This window comes from Myotis daubentonii, chromosome 7 (assembly GCF_963259705.1).
Source record: "Myotis daubentonii chromosome 7, mMyoDau2.1, whole genome shotgun sequence".
Lineage (NCBI taxonomy): Eukaryota > Metazoa > Chordata > Mammalia > Chiroptera > Vespertilionidae > Myotis > Myotis daubentonii.
In genome coordinates, this window is record NC_081846.1 from 18,060,754 (window position 1) to 18,078,590 (window position 17,837).

The 17,837-nt window shown below is 36.6% G+C and overlaps 1 protein-coding gene across 17 annotated transcripts in view; it reads right to left on the bottom strand.

Annotated features, from left to right (window-relative positions):
• IKZF2 (IKAROS family zinc finger 2) overlaps window positions 1-17,837 on the bottom strand; it is a 148,081-nt gene that overhangs the window by 43,892 nt on the left and 86,352 nt on the right. For 13 of the 17 annotated variants that reach the window (XM_059703045.1, XM_059703039.1, XM_059703032.1 and 10 more), the window contains one exon: window positions 5,005-5,271. The exons of 2 other annotated variants lie outside the window; for them this stretch is intronic. In XM_059703045.1, the coding sequence (XP_059559028.1) occupies window positions 5,005-5,271 (267 nt within the window). The remainder of the gene's footprint in view (window positions 1-5,004; window positions 5,272-17,837) is intronic. 2 more of the 17 variants (XM_059703035.1, XM_059703036.1) reach the window with 1 other exon arrangement.

The following is a 17,837-nucleotide window of genomic DNA, read 5'->3' on the forward strand; positions in this document are numbered from 1 at the left end:
TTAAAATTTTAATAGTTAAAAAATTTTTTGAACTGAATCATCATGTTTCATAACTTTAACTGAAACATTCATAATAATAAAACCTCAACATTTGGGGATGCCTTTAACATAATGCAAATTGTGATTCTTTTAATTTAAATCATCTAGAAAGCATAAAAATAAACTGGCCCTTTCTAGCAGCTGCCACTGAACATTCTATCATACAGATTTTATATAAATGCTAAAGATACTGAGAAATTGATAGATCAAGTCTATCTTGAATTCATAGTACCTGCTCATTTTGAAATTTAATAAAATTCATACCAAAAATGTGTAATCTGTGGCTGTATGTAGCAAGGGTTAAGGTTTTTTCTTAAGAATTCTGGAGATCTGATGAGCTATGTTTACAAAATGTCCTATATTGCTGTATTAGGTTAAAAAAGCTAAAGCTGCCTTATATTTAATTTTAGGTACCTTTTTTATTCATTTGCTAAAACTAACAAATTAAATCAACCCTAAATGCAGTTTAAAAGAGAAATACTTGACCTAAAACCTCTCATATGCAGTCTTACAAAATAGTCAACAATTTAAATCTAATTTGGTAATACTTGTTTATTTTACACACACACATGCACACACTTGCACACACACATATAAACTTAACTTGATTCCTTGATATTTTTTTCAATGGAATGGCATTCTACAATTTTTTAAAATCAGGGTTTTCTATTACCCACCCCTACCATGGAATCATAATAAAAAGGGAGAAGGAGGCACTTGCTTCATGAAGTTAACTTTTCAGACAGTAGGAAAATAGCAAATTATTTTAAATCATATTTTTTACTCCAAATATTTCATTCTTACATTTGAGAGCTGTCTATGTAGAATTTCCCAAGCAAGTAACAAATCAGTATGCGATAACTTTAAAATTAATTAAATTAGGGTGGTGAACAAAAACATCAGAAATCATGTTTGCCTTTGGACAACACTCCACTCGCATGTTAATTAAATTTTTCTTAAAGCCACCTACAATTGAAGTATTTTTAAATCCTGATTTTAGAGATCTAAATTGATCATTTACTATCATGCTTATTGAAAAACTAAAAATAACATGGTAACTGTTTTCAAAATAATTTTTAAATTCATCTAATTGAGTTCACGGGTCTTAAAGCAGGGTTATTTAGTTTTGTGTTTTTTTTTAAGGTTTTAAAATTTATTTTTAGAGAGAGAGGTGGGGAGAGGGAGAGGAAGAGAGAGAGAGAAATACTGATATGAGAGCAAAACATCCATTGGTTGCCTCCGGCACAATCCCTACTAGGGATCCAGTCTGCAACCCAGTCATGTACCCTGAGTGGGAATTGAACCAGAAACTTTGGTTCACGGGACAGTGCCCAACCAACTGAGCCACACCAGCCTTAAAGGAGTAGGAGAAACAAAAAGCGATCTAGGCATATCGGGAAATACCGCCATATTGCTGAGTGCATAAGGCTTAGTGTGGAGGTGTTTGCTATGCTCCCACAGCCATGAGAAGTGAAGAAAGAGGCATCATGAAAGTGAGTAGTCATGCTCCCATTTGGGATAAGAGGGTAGAGGCAATGTCAATAATGCACACTGATTTCAATCACATGAACCTTTGAGGAATACAGATCTGTTTTACATGAATTATCTTGATTTTCTTTTTAATTATCGGATACTAATCATCCTGCATGTGGTTACAAAAGTCTGGATGAACAACTCGGGATCCATTCTGGGTCCATTCTCATTATGTTTTGTTTATGTTTTTAATCTACTAATCTATTCAAGGACCATATTTAGTTATTCACTGGATGAAGTTATCATTCTTATGGAATAGATTATATTTCAATATTTTATGTACTTTCATAAATATATTTCTAGTTCTCTGTTTAAATATTCAATTAAACTGCAAGTGTACATGCATCGATTTGCTTTGGTGCATCAAAGACAGAGGGTGTTCCTGTGTTGTATGGCACAATAACCCATGAATATGAAAAATCAGCACCTGGAGACAGGGCCTTAGAGCAGGAGAAGGGCTCCACGAAGCTGCAATGCACAAAATATTGTGCGGAAAACTTGAAGGTACAAAGATGAGGGTACTTCCCCCCAAAGAGGGGCAAGATGAAAGATATTCTGTATTTATAATGCTTACATGAGTACATGTTTATGCATGAATTTATTTACTGCCCCTACTTCTTTTCTTCTCCCTGTATTCCCAATGAAGAGTGCCTGGTGTATCCGATGACAATATTACCTGATTACCTACTACAGTAGAAATGCCAAAGAAATAACACCAACCCATTAATAAGATATTGGAATTGGCACTTTAATAGAGCATGGAAGAGAAAGAAGTGAATTTGATCTGGTGCTCCATGTCATTTACTGAGTTGTGGTTGTATCTTTTTTCACTATCAATTTTGTATTAGATGTTTTATAAGCTAAAACACAGAAACATATGTTTCCCAAAAGCTGTATAAAGATTTAAGGCAGTACATGTTACACTAGCGCCAAATTATTGGTGAGAGGTAGACGTTCTAAAATGAATATAGTAGTTCGTGGTATCAAGGGGAAAACCTTTGGTGAATTGCTAGATTTTTGACTGCATTTTTTTCAATCAAATTTAAATTAAAGACATTCAAGTAGACATTCTATTCTAGTACTAAAATGGAATAGAAAATGTCATGACCCACTCAGATGCATAAACCGGGTCAGCAGAAATACAAACAAAAATAACTATTTTACAAATATATCATAATTTCAAGGTCAACAATGGGGCAGGTATCCCAGGATCCTCCATGAATGACTATTACTTTAACAAAACCTTCCCTGTCTCAGGAAAGTGTAAGAAGTTTTACAGTACTCTGATAAACATTCATTAACAGTGAAAGTTCATACAATTGCAGAGTACTTTAAACGGTTTATTTAGTCCATTCTCCTTGCCTTTTCTAGCTGAGTGAATCTCCTATTTCTAGGACTTGTGGAAATCTACATAACTATTTAGAAACATTATCCAAGTCAATTAGAAGATTTCAGAATCAAAATAACTCAACTCTACTACAGCAGTAAATATCAAATGGACAGAATAGGTATGTAATTATTACTGTTAACAAACCCAACAATCATCATGAAAATCACTGCAGAAGTGAAACATTGATTAACCTACATTTCCAAGAGAGCATATTCTGCGAATTTTAACTCAGACCATAAAAGATTTATTAAAACTTTCCAAAAAATGATTTTAGTATCCTTTTCAGTCTTAAAATGAACACTATAGGCAATTTAACTGAAAATTCCTTATGTGGGGTTTTGTTTTGTTTCTATATTGCTAGAAATTTGAATGAGTGTCATGTTCTTAAACATGATCAATCTGAGATAATGAATCCATTATAACTTTGTGCAACTCGTCTTTTAGAACTGCAGTTAGAATTATTTCATGAGCATAGAAGGTAAGTAGACCCATTATTTTATAGTCTTTCCCTTTTTTATCTTATCAAATATGGAATCCAAGCTTGATCTTTTAATTTTTCCATGAGATTTTTTTTAATTAAAGGGAAAAAAACATGTGCCCTAATAATATAAATATTACTATAAAATTTTAAAGATAAATATTTAAAATATAATGATATTTGAAGGAAAATTCAAAACAAAACATAATGTAAAAATGTTACTATCTGTATGTTTGGAATAATCTTAAATCCTTATAAAGTTGATGATATTAACCTAATACTGATTTTAACATATTAACTTCTCACTATAATTAAAAAATATCAGACATATTATAGTAGTACTTTAACATAAAATGTAGGCATCCTGATATACTAAGCATTGTATATTTGGACAAAACCACTCTGGGCATCACGAAACCTTGGCTCTGGCCTCATAATGCCGTTAACTACATGAGGGATAATGGATAAGTCACGACTGTTTTGGGCTTCAGTTTCTTCCTGTGTAAATGAGAGGTTTAGACTAAAAACTTCAATGTACCTTGTATCTATCATGTTTTAAGCACCTACAAGTGATTTACAAATCAATATTTTAAATCAATTTTTTAATTATAATTTATCTCTCTTCTAGAAGACTGTCATATTTAAAGTTCTGATTGTATTAGTTATTGGTATTTTATTAAATAATACTAGTTTGCCTTATAGTTAAAGCTATCATTACCTTTAAGTAAATTTTTATGTGAATTGGAAACTTTTCTTAAGAGTCAACTATCTGCCACAATCACATTTCTGTGCTTTTTGTTGTTTTTGTTGTTGTTGTATTTTTGCCAAAAGATTTGAAGAAATTTCAATAAGGCCTTTTCATTTGGCTGGTGTTTCACAATACTCAAAACTCTAAAAGTATATATTAAATTAATCTAAGGTCTTTTTCCTCATCCTATTTCACAATTACAGATTCCTACCTCCACACCCACCACCCTTTACTATACTCACCCTACATATTTCCTTGTAGGATTTATGGTAAAAAAAAAAAATAACATGAAGTTGGTAAAATCCTCAAACTGGGGAAAATAAATATCTGCCTACTATAGTGACCCATGGTATGCAAAGATTGATTGGAAACTGTATTCCAAGAAATTAATTAGATAATGTGAAAATGATCTGCCCCTATATAAATGCATGAATACCATTTTAGAGTATCAACTCTTTGCTAGCAAACTGTATTACCTGCCCATGGGTATGGCAAAAATGTATAGAAATACAAAAAGATTAAGTTACACAATGAAATTCTCCTCTACCTTTTGAACCCTTATCATATTATTGCTATATTAAGAACTGTGGAAACTGAATCCCAAACTTCTTTTCTGATATGCTATTCAGATTTGAAGGCTGGAAGTCAAGACCCAGGCTACTCTCTGCTGCTTTTCAGCAATCCAATACTAGCGGAATTCTGAAAAGGTAGTTTCACCATTGCCACCCCTGAATAAAAAGGAAAGAGAATAGATGTCAGGTAATATCAACATCAGATGTCACAGGCAGTCATCAGGGTATTCTTTCAGCTGCTTACCAGTGTGACTCCTTTTATGTACCATAAGCACATTGGGCCCAATGCAAACCATGCCACAGACGTCACATTTCAGTTTACCATTCGGAAGCCGGATTCCTCCCTCGCCTTGAAGCTCCTGGACTTTCCTGTTGTCGGCCACCTCGCTGCTCTCAATTAGGGGCTCTTCTAGGCTGCTACCCTCATCATGGCCCCTGATCTCGTCTTCGCGGCTCAGGGGTTTCCTGTCACATTCTTCATCACTCTGCATTTCTAGCTTTACTGAATTTGCTGTAATTTAAAGAGAAGCAAGAAGATATTTTAGATACATGTTATGTGTTGTCACCTACTTCTCTCTCCTACCTACTTCCATTCTATTACCATGGTTGGAAATGCTGTATTAAGTAGAATACAATCCATCACCAATGCAATGTTAGCACACACCGTACTCTATGATATTTTCATAAAGCTTTGGCATGAAAGTGAAGATGGCTCAGGAAAGCTCTAAGAGTCCAGAATGACACTTTATTTCTGTACACATTTCTTTCTCTTTTTTAAAAAAATTAAATGTATTGGGGTGACACTGGTTAATAAGATTACATAGGTTTCAAATATATAATTCTCTGATACATAATCTGTACATTGCATTTTGTGCCTACCACCCAAAGTCTAACCTTCTTCCGTCACCATACCCTTTACCCTTTGACCCCGTTACCCTTTTGTATCCCTGATTCTTCTTTCCTCTTAGAACCACCATATTATTGTTTGTGTCTATAAGTTTTCATTTGTTTGTTTTTCTTGTTTGTTTATTTGTTGCTTTCAGTTTTAGATTCAACATATGAATGAAATAAGTTTTATACTTTTAAAGCAAGTTTCTAAATATTTCTGATATTGGCTGTTGAGTATGTCATTAAGGCTCCTGAGACTGAGGTAGGATAATGGAAAAGATTAGATACTGTTTAATCCAATGAGCCATACCTCTTCTCAATTTAACAATCATTACACACACACACACACACACACACACACACACACACACACAATCTTCATGGTCTGTGTTTCACATCTGAGTACTTGTGTAAATCTGCTTGTGAACTGAGCAAGAGAAACAACTCAGGATATTAATCCAGCAAATGTCTTACACATATGAAGGCACACTGTCAAGGCCAATACCCTAAAATCAGACTAAACACATACATTCAGTTAAGACCTGTATAAATGTGGTGTAGAGTACACAGACCTCACATGCTCTTAAGCTACTCTGCTTTTTTTTTCCTATATGAAAAAATTTCTCCATGGAACACATTAGCCTGCAAATCAAAGTGTTTCAACTTGAAAATGTGCACACTGAAAAGCAATGAATGACAGAAATGGCATCGCCTGCAAGTACACACTTGTGACTGTTAAGAAATGCAATGCCTTCTGTTTGCTGGGCTTGGATCACCCCACAGAAAAGTTGGAATTTTGTTAGCATGGCCCTCATTCTGGAATGCTGACAGAGTCTTTTCACAGAGCAGAAGCAAGTTTTAAATAAATACCAGTTATTTATCTAGTAATCTTGAAAATTTCCTAAGAAATCATATCCAAGTTACTGAGCAAAACAAATCATTTGGTATTACTTGAATAGAGGAAATCTTTTCACAAAAAGGAAGTTTTCTTAGAGAAACCACACATTCTGTGATTTGTCATTAGTACTGATGATGGGTAGTGCTATCAAATGGCTCCTCCCCTGTTCTCTACTCAGGACTCCCTTACAACTAGAGGTGGACTGGCACATGCAGGAGATCACTGGATTTAGTCAGGAAAACGTGGCTCTAGCACTGGCTTTGACATTTACTAGCAGTGTAATCTTGAATTAATTATTTAACCTCTGAATCTTATGTCTTTTGTTTGCAAAGACAAGATAAATTCAGACTACAGAATAAAGTTTGAACAGAACGGTTGAGCTATTCAGACTCTGGGTCCTGTAACCTGGATTTGAACACTAGCAATGTCACTTAGTACAAGGAGTGACAACTTTTGCAAGTTACTTAACTCTCTCCGTCCTCTGTTAAGCTGGGATGATAGTGGTACTCATTTCCTAGTACTGATATGAGCATTCAATGAGTAAATATACTAGTAAAAATGGGCTTGGCTGTTGTTTTTCTCTGGACAGTGTTCTATTCCAAGAGGTTTCGTGCAAATTAATTAACTTATAGGATGTAAAACTACACTGAGGTCTAAAAGGGATATATATATCTGACTGTATTTAAATGCTATATATATATATATATATATATATATATAGCCTTTCTGGCCCATCTCTAATAGAAAATCTACTATGTTGACTTTTACCCTATTTATAAATTAGTTCTACTTTATTGATTTTTCAGAAGAATAGGGACAATATTTTATCCACCTTAATATCCCCAACAAAATCAAGAAAGTTGTGGCATATAGGAGGTATTTCAGACAGTATTCAGTTAGATGTTTTACTTAATTTGATTAAAAATTTCTTTCTTTTTACTTGCTTTATATGTTTATAGAAACCATGAACATAGGAAGAAAATGTAAACATAAAGAATAAAAAATGAAGTCCTTTTTTACCCATCCCTTAGTTCCAGTCTAAATGCAACCATTATCCTCATTTTCTGATTCAGTATTATGTATACATGTGTGAATGTACAGTCTCTTTTGTAAAAAATCAGAATGTATAATTCACGTCATTTTAAGTTTGCTTTTTTCATTTAACAATATCTGTTTAATATTCCCCATATTAGTACTCAGAAACCTACATTACTCTTTTTCAATACCTGCATTTATTAGTTACAAATGCAATTTATTCATCTGCAGTCTATCAATAGAAATGTAAGATTATTGCTTATTAATTACTATTATAGATATTATTATATAATACCTATAGGATCTAGTAATCTGATAAATAACCATTGGCATTTTTACTCTAGTAATTAATCTGCATTTTTTATTATGAGTTGTGCAACTTTTCCTATGTTTAAATTTTGGTGTCATTGTTTTTAGAACTATTAAAGTTCTTGGCCCATTTTTCTAGGTTGTCAGCCTTATCTGACTGTATTTAAATGCTATATATACTAAGAACTTAGCTCTGTTTGATATGTCTTGAAAATATTTTGGCTCATCTTTTTACTCAAGGGTATATTTTAGAATGTATGCTAATTGTAAATTTTGAATTTTTAGGGTTTCAATTATGGCTTCTGGATTCTATATTCTGCTTTAATAGGTTTTTTCATACTCCAATAAATTCTTCTATGATACCTTTTTCTGATTAGTGCAAAACATTATTTGGTTACCATATGTAATCCCATATTTTACTCATAATTGTCATTTAAAGAAAAAACAGAAGAAAACAAATGAAGAGTATGAGTTTATATAGCCTTACTTCATATACCAACCTATGAACAAACTTCCCATAATTCATTTTAAGTGATATATTAAAGATTACAAATGTCACAGAATTGTCATCATTTATATTTCTGAACTAGTCAACATCTGATAAGATGTATTTAATGAGTATAAAGTCTATTAGCATTCCAGTTCACGAACTGAAGAAATGTATATCTTAAGGAATAGCTTTTGAATCTAAAACTATGGGCCTCTTAAATTTCAAAACAACATATAATTATTAAGAATATGACTCGAGGCCCTGGCCGGATAACTCAGTTGATTAGAGTATCATTTGGATACACCAAAGTTGTAGGTTCGAGCTCCAGTTAGGGCACATACAGAATCAACCAATTAATGCATAAATAGGTGGAACAACAAATCAATATCTGTCTATCTCTGTTTCTCTCTCAGATAAAAAATGAAAATATGACTTGATCTTACATTAAATTATCATATTTTCCCTAATGAGAATACTAAAACATGAACACCAATATATAATATCAAACCTAAGTAAAAATGTCATTTTAAAAATTATTGGATATTATACTTAGGATTTTTTTTATCAACAGAATAAACTTGAAATGAATATTCAAAAAAGTATATATTTGCTGGAACTGAAATAGAGGAAATGGGAAGCTATAGTAATCTTTAACAATGTTATACTCTAAGAAACTATACATTTAACAAGTATGAATGTACACACTATTGCTGTATTATATCGTAAATCAATAAACTGAAACATTATTTTCTATTGATTTTAGAGAGTGAGGAAGCGGGAGAGAGAGAGAGAGAGAGAGAGAGAGAGAGAGAGAGAGAGAGAGAGAGAGAGGAGAACATTGATCAATTGCCTCTAAGCACCGTGAACCCTCCACCTAGGTATGTGCCCGGACAGGGAATCAGACCCACAACTTTTTGGTGGACAGGCTGACGTTCAAACCACTGAGCACACTGGCCAGGGCAGGACTCCAACATATTTTTATATATGCATCTCATATATTAAAGTTTGCATAGATATGGTGGCCTATGTACAAACAAAATCCCATCCTAATTAAATTTCAACCCATCTCTCTAAAATTAGGTTGAAATTCTAGGATAAAAAGAATTAATTAAAGCAGTCTTTCAATTTTAACAATGAAATAGAAAGAAACGTTCCCTATGCAAAGAATATAAAAGAAATTTTCGCACAATTTATTTTCAATACTTAAGATGTTTCTGATTAAAGCAGAGCACCTATATTTTAACTAATGATTAGATTCAAGTGCTTGGTAAACTTAAGTATACTCTAAACTATAATTTATATATTCATACAAGAGTTTTATTATGATTTTTATAGCTATAATATATAAACCTGTTATAATAATTAGTCATTATGTAATCATTAAGTACATTAACTATGAAACCTTTGAAACTAAATTCTCACTCTTCATTATATGGTATTTCTTTTATAATTTGGTAAAAAAGGAAGACATTTTCATAACTGGGCTAATGTCTATAAAGATTAAAACTTATTAGTGTGAGTGAAATGTTATTACAAATCTCCATCCTAAGATTTATTTTTAAGTTTGTTTCCTTAATATGAAATGAGAAATGTAAAATTCAGGTATATCTGTGGGAATTTACAATTATTTTGTACTATCAAGCTATACAGCTTAATAAAAACAATGTTTTGTAACAACAAATTATTAGAGTGAAAAGATAATAAGTAAGATTTTAATTAATTAATTTGTTATCCATAGTATATCAATATTTAAATATTTTCAAAATAAAGTAAAGATTGTTAATATAGGTATCTTTTCCCTTAACTTAAAGGAGCTATGGCTTACAGTTTGAAACAAAAGTTCTTTTAAAACAAAGGATCATTAATTTTACAGCATTTATAATCAAGAAAATGTTAAGTAATTGTTTTATTGATTTTTTAGTAGATTTAAGAGGTTTGTGAACAAGAGGAAAGAATAATAGTGAATAGAAAGATGTTATGATCAATTTTTCATAGAACAAGCTTTGAATATATTTCAGGATAAAAAGTTTTACATACATATTGGTACAAAAAATTTATTCTTAATGAAAAAAACTTTTATGAATTAAAGTTTCCTCCCGCCTCTGTTTATGCTTTCAAAATACTATTCGTAAACATTAGAAATAGCATATAGATGCCATAGAGACACGTAGTTTAATTATTTCCATTTACAAATGAGCATTACCAATGCTGAGAAGTAAAAAGAAACTTAGAAGCTCTTGTTTTGAGTGAGTCTCACATCAAACTATTTTCAGTTTAAAAGTTTCCTCAGTAGCCATAGTGGGTTCTCAGACTCAAAGGCTTCACAATAATCATAGTTTCGAGATACGTGATACCGAATGGGTAAAGTTACACTAGACTTGCCTTTAATTCACTATTATGGTATTAAATAAAGAGATAACGCAATAAAGGTATTTAAACAGGCAAACAGATGTACATCGCTGTAAAAAAATGAGCTAAGGGTGTGGAAACCAAAAGGTGAAAAATGTTATTTTGTGAAGCTGTTAAAAACAAATTATTTTAATTCAGTCTACTTTTGTTGTTGTCATTCTTAATCCTCACCAAAGGATATTTTTCCATTGATTTTTTATAAAGAGTGGAAAAGAGAGGGAAAGACAGAGAGAAACATATATGTAAGAGAGACACACTGATTGGTTGCCTCCTGCAGGAGCCCGGACCAGGGCCCAGGCTGGGGAGGAGCCTGCAACCGAGGTATGTGTCCTTGACCAGAATCGAACCCTGGACCCTTTGGTCCGCAGGCCGACGCTCTACCCACTGAACCAAACCAGCTAGGGCTAATTCAGTTTACATTTTAATGAAAATTGTATTTATTATTATTATACTTGGAAAAATAATTTAAAACCCAAATATATACCATTTTAAAATAAAACGAAAAATAAAATATATAATGTTGTTGAATACAGTCATAGACCTCACACTTGTAAAAGTCGTCTACCTCAACCAATAAGCAACAAAGACCCAAACTGAATTTGCTTAATAAATATCGGCTGGCTCGGTGATTTTTAAAGCCCCTGCTGCTCCTGTAATACTTTGCTGTGATTAAGAAGGTTTAAGGCAAAAAGCTGAAGATTACATTAAATAAGGAATCCATATTAACAGGATAGTATATACGCAGGTAAAGGTCGTAACACAGTTCATGAATAAGAAGAGTACAGGAAATATTTCAATAACATATATAATTTGGTTACATCATAAATTTATTGACCTGAACAGTACTTAAAAGTAAAACGATTTTTCCTTAGAAATTTGGCATTTACTCCTTTTACTCTATACCTTCACCAAGTTATCTATCTATGTGCTACAGCAAAGATTTTGCAATGTCTGTCAAATGATGTCATCAAATAATGAAAGTCTTAACTTCTATGATTTGGGAGGAAAAGGTAATTTTTATATGCATGATAAAATATAGTCAATTAATTCTAAGTGATCAAATTGAAGGAATAAATTCTAGCCTCATCCTTAGCATTTGGTTTTCATAGATAACCTTATCATTTCTAAATGTCAAGTTTTAGAAATATCATAGTAACCAGATCCTAAAATATCATTAAAATATTTTTAATATCTAAACTAAACTTTCTACAACTTGAAATTTTATTTTTAGTATGACTTGATTCTTTTAACCCTTAAGCAGACTATTCAAATTTCCTAGCCAAGAGAATAATACAAAAGTATTATGATTTGTTTGTTCTATTAAAAAGGATGCAATATTGATTAATCTTATAGAATATAAAAAAGGCTTTCTAGATTAATTATTATCAATTTAGTGATTTATTTCTGTGTAGTTTCCAAAATAGTTTTTTTTAATTTTTAAAGGGAATTAATAAAATATTGGTTTCACAGTACTGAATAAAAGATAACTGAAATACCATTCTTTACTTACCATATTGTGTGGGGGGGGTGGCAGGAGGGGAAGGGGATCTTTCAGGTGTGATGTTTAAGTGGACTTTTATTTGCCTGGTTTCTGTTGTGTGAGAATTCAAGAGGACACTTACGGGTAGTTATTACTTACCAGCATCAATTTCTCCCTGTCTATGTCAGATACTTGAAATGGTTTTATACACACTAATTGAATCAATATGTCTATCTAATAATCTGTTGAAGTTGCTTCTAAGCTAATATATCTTTCTCTCATTTAAACTTTCAAAACAGAAACACTAAACATGATGAAATCCATGTTAACAGCCAGCAGCTGTTTAAATAATGTGTTAGAAAAACAAACTGCCTTCAAATCTCTTACGGAAAACACAATCATTTACTAAGAACTTATGGACAGTCTAAACAATTAAAACAAAATCGCCACAACCAGAACTATTTTAAGATATGTGCGTTTTTTTTAATTTCCTCAAATTTCACACAATATAAAACCTTTATTTAACTGTGAATAAAGAAATAAATGGGTAAGTCTCGCAAAATGGCTCTATCACAACATCCTTGACATTTTCATTTTGTAAATGGTTGCACTAGTCCAGACACTGGCTGTTACTGAACTGCAGTTGAGCCACTTGTGGGTAGCATTCTACGTCTGTACATCACCTCGCCTCACCTCATCTATTTCCTCTCCACTCTCTTCTCTCTCCAGTATAGTTAGATCATGTATTTTTAAAACCCATTAGAAAAGCTAGATTAAGAGAGTGCTTATTTCTGAAATACTATCATTACTCTGAGAACAGTGTAGAAAGTTGCCCTGCACCTAAAGGCAGGATACCAGGGTCTTGACCTCTTATTCTACCACTTAACTCAGTAAGGAACTTGGGAAATTTATTTTGACTTAGCTGCATCATCTAATATATGGAAAATAACAATTGATGTTCCTAAAAATATTAGGTTAGATAAAATAGTCTTTTTACACTAAGGATTTAGAATCCTAATAATAATAACAGTGATAATAGAAAATAGCAAATTACATTATTACTAGAGGCCCGGTGCACAAAAATTTGTGCACTCGAGGGGTAGGGAGGGTCCCTCAGCCCAGCCTGTGCCCTCTCGCAGTCTGGGACCCCTCGGGAGATAACGACCTGCTGGCTTAGGCCTGCTGCCGGGTGGCAGAAGGCAGGCCCAATCCCTAGGTGCAGCCCCTGGTCCGGCTCAGAGCAGGGCTGATTGGGGAGTTGGGGCGCCGCCCCCTGTCATGCACAGAACAGGGAGGATTGGGAGGTTGCGATGCCGCCCTCAGTCACGCTCAAGGTAGGGCCGATTGGGGAGTTGGGGCACCGTCCCCTGTCCCACTCAAGGCAGGGTCGATGGGGAGGTTGCGGCACCACCCCTTGTCACGCACAGAGCAGGGCAGATCAGGGGGTTGGGGCGCTGCCCCCTGTCACGCACAGAGCAGGGCCCAACAGGGAGTTGGGGCTCAGTACCCTGTCACACACAGAGCAGAGTCAATCAGGGGGTTGGGGAACTCCCCCTGTCACTCACACAGTAGGGCCGATAGGGGAGTTGGGGCACCGCCCCCCTGTCACACACAGAGCAGGGCCGATCAGGGGGTTGGGGTGCTGCACACTGCCACACACAGAGCCACAGGGTGATCAGGGGGTTGGGGATCTCCCCCTATCAGGCACAGAGGAGGGCCGATCAGGGGGCTGGGGCGCCGCCCCCTGTCACACACAGAGCAGGGCCCGTGGGGAGGGGTTGGGGCGCTGCACCCTGTCACACACAGCAGGGCCGATCAGGGGGTTGGGAAGCTCCCCCCTATCAGGCACAGAGCAGGGCCGATCAGGGGGTTGGGAAGCTCCCCCCTATCAGGCACAGAGCAGGGCTGATCAGGGGGTTGGGGCGCCTTCTCCTGTCACGAACAGAGCACAGCCCATCAGGGGTTTGGGGCGCTCCCCCCTGTCATGCACAGAGCAGGGCCCATCAGGGGGTTGAGGAGCTCCCCCCTGTCACTCACAGAGTAGGGCCGATAGGGGAATTGGGGCACCGCCCCCTGTCACACACAGAGCAGGGCGGATCAGGGGGTTGGGGCGCCACCCTCTATCACCCACAGAGCAGGGCTGGCCGATCAGGGGGTTGGGGCGCCGCCACTCTCACACTCAGGGCAGGGCCGATGGGGAGGTTATGGCTCTACCCTGTCACACACAGAGGAGGGCCCGTGGGGGTTGGGGGGTTGGGGCACCACAGCCTGTCACACACAGAGCCGCAGGGCGATGAGGGGGTTGGGGAGCTCCCCCCTATCAGGCACAGAGCAGGGCTGATCAGGAGGTTAGGGTGCCTTCCCCTGTCATGAACAGAGCAGGGCAGATAGGGAGGTTGTGGCCCTGCCCCCTGTCACACACAGAGCTGCAGGGTGATCAGGGTGTTTGGGCGCTGCCCCCTGTCACGCTGATCCCGGTGCCGGGAGGCCTCTCGGCTCTGCTGATCCTGGTGCTGGGAGGCATATTATCCTTTTACTATATAGGATAGAGGGCAGGTGCATGGATGCAGCTGGCTGGTTTGCCCTGAAGGGTGTTCTGGATCAGGGTGGGGGTCCCCACTGGGGTGCCTGGCCAGCCTGGGTGAGGGGATGATGGTTGTTTGCAGCTGGTCACACACCCTTCAGGGTGGGGGTCCCCACTGGGGTGCCTGGCCAGCCTGGGTGAGGGGCTGAGAGCTGTTTTCAGGCTGGCGGGTGACTGAAGCTCCCAACTGCTCCTTTTTTTCTTTTTATTTTAATTCTGGGCCAGCTTTAGCTCTGACTCCAGCTCTGAGGTCTCTGCTGCTGAAAGCAGGTATCTGGTTTGTTTGGGTTCTATAATCAAAACACTGAATCAACTCCAGCTCTGAGATCCTGGCTCGCTGAAAGCAGGTTTCTGGGGTTTTGTTTAGCTTCTATATTTGTAACTATGTTTCAAACTGCAGGCTCAGAGGCCGGCAAGGCAGGCGGGGAATGTTGGAGTCCTCCGTCACTGAAGCAAGCAAGCCTCATGTTCGCTTCAAGCTGCCTGGCTGCCAGCCGCCATCTTGGCTGGCAGTTAATTTGCATATCACCCTGATTAGCCAATGGGAAGGGTAGCGGATGTACGCTAATTACCATGTTTCTCTTTTATTATATAGGATATACTAGAGGCCTGGTGCACGAATTTGTGCATGGGTGTGGTCCCTCGGCCTGGCTAGTGATTGGAGGCCCAGTCCCGATCAGGGCAGATCAGGGCCGGCTGGCTAGGGGTAGGGACAGTGGGAGGTTGGCTGTGGGAGTGCACTGACCACCAGGGGGCAGCTCCTGCAATGAGCTTCTACAGGTTGTTGGGTCGACGGGTTGTAATGGTCACTTAGGCTTTTATATATATAGATTTTATAATTTAAAAAATACATATTCTGTCTTATTTGATAATCAAATTACAGTGAATTGTAGGTAGGGCTGGCACAAATAAATAGAGTCATGGTTGTTAAGTGACTTTCCCAAGTACACAAAGTTAGTAAATGTGCCTGATATCAACTCAAGATCTGCCTCTTAGTCTAACCATCTTTCTATGACATGATAATGGCTCTCCAATTAAACAAGTAATTAATATTAGTATTATAATTAGGATAAATATCAGTCATGGGCGAATAGATCTCTCAGGTGCTATAAAACTATGTCCATCAGTTAAAGAGGATGATAGGGGTTCCAGTCCACAGGGGTCACAAAGAATAAAGATACTGAAAGTTTCCATAAACTGACCTACTGAATTAATCCTTTATATTAAGTCTGAAGTACATATACCCACTCAAAGTAACCACCTCTTACTTTGAAAATCTGCTTTGGCCTTAAGGAAGCGATAGGTCCATGTAGCACAACTAGTTCCTGATGAATTAGTCAATAGTCAATCCTCCCCCCCCCCCACTTTTTTTATATTCTTTTGTCAGACTATGACTAATCTGTGGTAGGTTAAGACAGCTATATGAAGAATACGTCAATATTATCCATTTTAATTGCTAAACCAACAGTATATGAAGTATGGCATTTTAGGACTTCCTTTGTGGTCAATTATTGTTAGAAAGATAAAATCTTTATAACATAGGTATAAAAATCATACCTATGAGCAGCTCATGTAGCATTTCATTTGCATTTAAAGAGATCTTCACAACAAAATAAATCCAAAAAATTGTCCTTTCCATCTCCTTAAATGAAAGTGGAATAAAGAAGGGCATAACATCCGATTTCCTGGTGGTCTCCCACAATATATGAAACCGTATACAGCATGCTCATCAGCAGACACAAACACAGAGCAGCCCAAGAATGAAGTTTCTATTATTTTGGCAGACAACGACTTCATGAGAAATGTACAATTTGTAGAAAAGAAGCCTAGTTTAAATAGAAATGCCACAGGCAAAAAATAGGCTATCCCTTTTTTCATACTTTAAAGGAATGATTTTATTTGCCGAGTACTAAAGATTCAATACCCCTTGAATATCCAACTCCTTTTTGCACCTTCATGGGGAACACAGCCCTTTAAGATTCCTCATGACCTCTTACCTGGAACAATCCTAACGGCTTTCTAACTAGTCTCTCTCTTTGGTCTTTGGCCACATTCCACTCCCTCAAACCATCCTATGTTCAGTTGTTAGATTACTATTCCTAAAACAGAGATATTATTTTTTTTTAAGTCCTGAATGACTGCCTGCTATCAACAAATTAAATCCGAAGGGCTTGGTGTGGAATTTAGGGTTGTCCACAGCGCAGCCCCATCATATCCCCTGGCCATATGTCCTACCAGTCCCTTCGTTATTCATACCTTTTCCAGTCACTTTTTCTAGTCATCCTTCCTGGAACTCATCCTGTACATCTCTACTTACTCTTTATCCTTGGCTCTTATTATTATTTACTGGAATCCTTCCTGTTTCTATCACCATTAGCATATTATTCAAGGCTCACTTATCTGCTCCCTTTTTTCAGGAAGTGTTTCCTGAGCATAGACGCATTACAGTGATTTTATTAGTATATTTGCCTTAACACAAGACTCCCTACAGTATAAGGCCCTTACTCCCTAGAGTGTAAGATCCTGGAAAGGAAATATCTTTATTCACAGCTGTAAAAGCATCTCACCTTTACATCTCACCTGGGTGCTCAGTATGTGTCTGTTGAACTGCTGTCACTAATTTTCTATTACACTTCTCTTTTTAGGTTACAGAGACTGCATAAAATAACAACAGGTGACAAATAAATGTAACAACACAGAGTTAAGTTTTAATCACAAAACATCATCAACATAATGCCAAGTAAAGGACTACTAGATGACACATTATTAGGCACATTTTCTGTGTTGCCTGACATAATAATGACAGCCACTCTGTGAGGAAAATACTATCCTCAGTTTACAGATGAGAAAACTAAAGCTCAGAATGGGTGACACCAGTTACATGTCCAAGTCACACATCTGTTCCGAGCCAGATCTGAGACTGGAACCCAGAAGTAACCTATGACCAAATTATTGCTACTCGCTCTTTGTCACCAAAAGCACTT